Here is a 4,681-nt window from a genome sequence, read left to right as displayed (position 1 = left end):
CTGCTCAGAGGCAGCAGCTTATAGAGGATGCATGCGTCGTAGTAAAGGCTGCAGCAGCAGAAGCGCAGCAAGCAGCAGCAGCAGCAACACGACAAGCAGCAGCAGCAGGACAGCATCTCAAGGGTAGTGCTGCTGCAGCTCAGGGGGCACAACAGGCAGCAGCAACTGCTGCTGCTGCTGCTGCTGCACTGCAGCAGCACAAAGAAGAAGCAGCAGCAGATGCAGATGCAATAAGAAGAAACAGAGAAGCAGCTGTTGCTCATGCTGCTGGGCTGCAGCAGCACATTCGTGCTGCTGCAGCAGGAGCTAAGGAGGTGCAGCAGCATGCAGCAGCAGCAGCTGCTGCTGCAGCAGAAGCAAAGGAAACGCAGCAGCAAGCAGCAGCAGCAGCAGCTGCTGCTGCTGCTGCTGCTGAGGAGAAACACCAAAAAGCAGATGAATGGCAGGGCCTCGCAAAAGCTGCTGCTGCTGCTGCTCAGGAAGCTGCTGCTGCTGCAGATGAAATCCTATCAACTATGCAGCAGCAGCAGCAGCAGCAGGCTGCTGCTGCTGCTGCTGCTGCTGCTAAGGGGGAAGCAGCCAGAGCGCAGGAGAGTGAGCAGACAGACGCTGCTGCTGNGCTGCTGCTGCTAAGGGGGAAGCAGCCAGAGCGCAGGAGAGTGAGCAGACAGACGCTGCTGCTGCAGCAACGCAGCAGCAGCAGCAGCAGCAGCACAGGGAAGCAGCAGCAGCAGATGCTGCAGCAGCGCATGCACGCAAAGATATTGCTGAAGCAGCAGCAGCTGCGCTGCAGCAGCAAGTGAATGAGGCAGCAGCAGCAGCAGCAGCAGAGCTGCGGCAATGGACGTCTGCTGCTGCTGCTGAGTTGGAAGCCCAGAAGGAGGCAGCAGCAGCAGCAGCAGCTGCTGCTGCTGCTGCGGTGCAGCAGCAACAGCAGCAAGCCGTAGAGGCAGCAGAACAGGCGAAGCAAGCTGCTGCTGCAGCACAAGCTGCTGCTGATGCTGCTGCTCAATCAGCAGCAGACAGCGAGCAGCAGCGCTCTGCCTCTGCTGCTGCTGCTGCTGCTGCTGCTGCTACTGCTTCTGCTGTAGCTGAAGGCACCGTGAAGGAGGAGATGGTAGCAGCAGCAGACGAAGCAGCAGCAGCAGCAGATGCAGCAGCAACACAGCAGCACAAGGAAGCAGCAGCAGCAGATGCAGCAGCAACAGAGCAACACAAAGAAGCAGCAGCAGCAGATGCAGCAGCAACAGAGCAGCACAAAGCAGCAGCAGCAGATTGTGCTGCTGCAGCAGAAACTGCTGCTCTCAGGTGTATAGCCACCGTAACACAGCTGCGGCAGCTAGCTGACTTCACTGCAGCAGCAGTTGCTGCTGATAGGCGGCTGCTGCAGCAGTCTGTACGAGCAGCAGCAGCAGCAGCAGCAAAGTCTCAGCAGCAAGTAGAATCCCTTCGTGCTGCAGCAGCAGCAGCAGCAGCACAAGTCGTCGGCCATAGAAATGTCGCTGCTGCTGCGCATGCAGAAGCACTTGCTGCAGCAGAATCAGCAGCAGATGCTGCAGCAGCTGCTGCTGCTGCTGTTGGGCCTGCACGGACAGCTGAAAGGATAGCAGCAAGAGGAGCAGCAGCAGCAGCTGCTGCTGCTGCTGCTTCCTTCGATGCATCGGAGCAGGCTAAAGCAGCAGCAGCAGCAGCAGCAGCAGAAGCAGACGCAACAGCAGCAGCAGCAGCAGCAGCAGCAAAAGCAGCTAAAACTGAGAGGGGCCTGATACCACCATCATCTGTTGGTGCAGCAGCATCTGCAGCAGCAGCAGCAGCAGCAGCAGCAGCAGAACGTGCTGCAGCAGCAGAAGTAGCAGCAGCTTCTGCTGCAGCTAAAGCAGCAAACAGCGAAGCAGCCTGCTGCACTGCAGCACGAGGAGCTGTTGCTTCTGCTGCAGCAGCAGCAGCAGCACTCAAGGCAGAGAAAGTAGCAGCAGAATGGGCAACCCTCACACTAGCAGCAGCAGATGTATTTACACAGGGGCCCCCCCCGCCCCAGCACGCAGACTGTACCCTACCCGGGGGGCCCCCCCTGGCTGGGGGGCCCCCCCATGGGGGGCCCTCGCATGGGGGGCCCCCTCATGGGGGGCCCCCTGCTAGGGAAGAGGTAAGCGAGGGGAGCAGCAACTGCAGCAGAGACAGAGACACAGTTGGCGCTGCTGCTGCAGCAGAAGCAGCAGCAACTGCAGCAGCAGCAACAGCAGCAGCTAAAACTCCGCGCGCTGTAGATGCGGAAGTACAAACGAATATACCCAGTACAAGCAGCAGCAGCAGCAGCAGCAGCAGCAGCAACAGCAGCAGCAGCAGCAGCAAAGGTGGCAGCAATGCCTCCAAATACAGCAGACGCAACAGCAACGGTGGCTGCAGCAACAGCAGAATAAGCAACAGCAGCAGCAACAGCAACAACAGCCGCAGCAGCAACATCAGCAGCAGCAGCAGCAACAGCAGCAGCAGCAGCAGCAGCAGCAAGAGTTGGTGCCGCTCTGATAGCGCGCGTGCTGCTGTCCCCACGGAGCCGTGGGGATCGGAGACAGCCGAATGCACCCCCAGGCCAAGGCTGCGTAGAAGCAGCAGCAGCAGCAGCAGCAGCAGCAGCAGCAGCTGCAACAAAGCTAGCAGCAATGAAAGGGGCAGCAGTCGTGCCGTTAGCAGCAGGAACAGTGGCAACAGCAACAGCAGCAACAGCAACAGCAGCAGCAGCAACAGCAGCAGCAACAGCAGCAGCAGCAGCAACAACAGCAACAGCAGCAACAGCAACGGCAACAGCAGCAGCAGCTGCAACGACAGCAGCAGCAGCAACAGCAGCAGCAGAGAGGAGGCCTTGCATGTGGTCAGGCGGAGGCCCTATACGGGTGTACAGACAGAAGAGAGAAACTATGCTGCATCATCTGCTGCTGCTGCTGCTGCTGCTGCTGTTGCTGCTGCTGTTGCTTCTGCTTCCGCTGCACGGCTGGCCCAACGTGGTCTCAGCAACTCACCGGCTGTCAGCAGCAGCAGCAGCAGCAGCAGCAGCAGCAGCAGCAGCAGCAGCAGCAATAGAACGTTATCCCGGAAGCAGCAGCAGCAGCAGCAACAGCAACAGCAGCAGCAGAAGCAGCAGAAGCAGAAGCAACAGCAAGCTTCTCCAAAACAGCCGCAGCAGCACCAACAAGAGCAGCAACAACAACAAGAGCATCAGCAGCAGAAGCGACACCAGCAGCAGCAGCAGCAGCAGCAGCAGCAGCAGCAGCAGCAACAGCAGCGGCAGCAGCAGCAGCTACATGCGCAACGCGAGGGGGCCCCACCCAGCTGCACGTGGTGCCGATCACCCTTCTGGGGGCCCCCCAAAGGAGGGTACAGTGGGGGGCCCCCCAGTACCCTGGGGGCCCCCCACCGTACCCTGGGGGCCCCCCACCGTACCCTGGGGGGCCCCCGTACCCTGGGGGGCCCCGGTACCCTGGGGGGGCCCCGTACCCTGGGGGCCCCCGGGGGCCCCCGTTTAGGGTTCGAAGAGGAGACAGCCATCCAGCAGTCGCTGCAGCAGACGCTAGCAGCAGAAAGGAGACGGAGACAAGAAAGAAAAACAAACCTACTCATACAAAACAAAGTAAATAAATATATAAATATAAATATATAAATATAAATATATAAATATAAATGTATACATATTAATGTATAAGTATAAATATAAATACATAAATATATAAAAAAAATAAAATAAATACAAAAAATAAATACAAATAAGGCGAGAGAGACACACAAATTTACTCATACAAAAATAAACAAATAAATATAAATATATAAATAAATATAATATAATATAAATAAATAAATAAATATAATATAAATAAAAAAATAAATAAATACAAATAAATAAATGAATAAAAATAAAGAAGAAAGACAGCACATGTCTACAGTCACAAACAAAGCAATAAACAAAACCAATAGAATAGAAAAAAATAAAAAACAAAACATAAACAAATAAAATAAAAAATAAAAAAAAAACAAAAAAAAACAAAGACAACAAAATAAACAAAAATAAAAACAATAAAATAAAAAAATAAACAAAAACAAATAAAATAAAAACAAACAAAGACAAACAAAGACAAACAAACAAAACATTCACGCAACAAAACAACACAACAACACAAACCCTAGGGGCCCCCGGGGCCTCAGGGGGCCCCCAGGGCCTCAGGGGGCCCCCGGGGGCCCCCAGGGCGCAGCGCAGCAGCACCAGAGCCAGTAGAAGAATACTGCTACTCTTGCTGTTGCTGTTGCTGCTGCTGCTGCTGTTGCTGCTGCTGCTGTTGCTGCTGTCTGTTTTCTTGTGGTGGCTGGTTTTGCCTGTGTAACTGCTGTTGCTGCTTCTGTTGCTGCTGTTGCTGCTGCTGCTGCTGCTGCTGCTGCAGCTGCTGCTGATTCTGCTGTTTCTGTTGCTGTTGCTGTTGCTGGTGATGCACTTCTGCTTTTGCATGCTACTACTGCTGCTGCTACTGCAGCAGCTGCTGCAGCTGCTGCTGCAACTGCTGCTGCTGCTGCTGCAACTGCTGCTGCTGCTGCTGCTGCTGGGTGTTTGCTGCAGCTGCTGCGGCAGCAAGCTGCTCTTGCTGAGGCGTCTGCTGCTACTTCTCGTCGATTGGAGGAAAACGCAAAAGAAGTAGCG

At 54.8% G+C, this 4,681-nt stretch overlaps 2 protein-coding genes across 2 annotated transcripts in view; one reads left to right on the top strand and one right to left on the bottom strand.

Moving 5' to 3' along the window:
• The window catches only part of EMH_0008300 (uncharacterized protein), a gene marked incomplete at both ends in the record, with an annotated part of 4,705 nt that extends 1,050 nt beyond the window's left edge, over nucleotides 1-3,655 (top strand). Inside the window, 2 exons of the mRNA XM_013498301.1 lie at nucleotides 9-594; nucleotides 645-3,655. Coding sequence (XP_013353755.1) covers nucleotides 9-594; nucleotides 645-3,655 — 3,597 coding nt within the window. The remainder of the gene's footprint in view (nucleotides 1-8; nucleotides 595-644) is intronic.
• A 619-nt stretch (nucleotides 3,656-4,274) lies between these two features.
• Nucleotides 4,275-4,681, bottom strand: part of EMH_0008290 (uncharacterized protein) — a gene marked incomplete at both ends in the record, with an annotated part of 2,037 nt that continues 1,630 nt past the window's right edge. The window contains one exon of the mRNA XM_013498300.1: nucleotides 4,275-4,477. Coding sequence (XP_013353754.1) covers nucleotides 4,275-4,477 — 203 coding nt within the window. The remainder of the gene's footprint in view (nucleotides 4,478-4,681) is intronic.

Source organism: Eimeria mitis, genomic scaffold (genome assembly GCF_000499745.2).
Source record: "Eimeria mitis Houghton genomic scaffold, Emh_scaff332, whole genome shotgun sequence".
Taxonomy (NCBI): domain Eukaryota; phylum Apicomplexa; class Conoidasida; order Eucoccidiorida; family Eimeriidae; genus Eimeria; species Eimeria mitis.
This window is presented reverse-complemented; position numbering and strand designations above follow the sequence as displayed.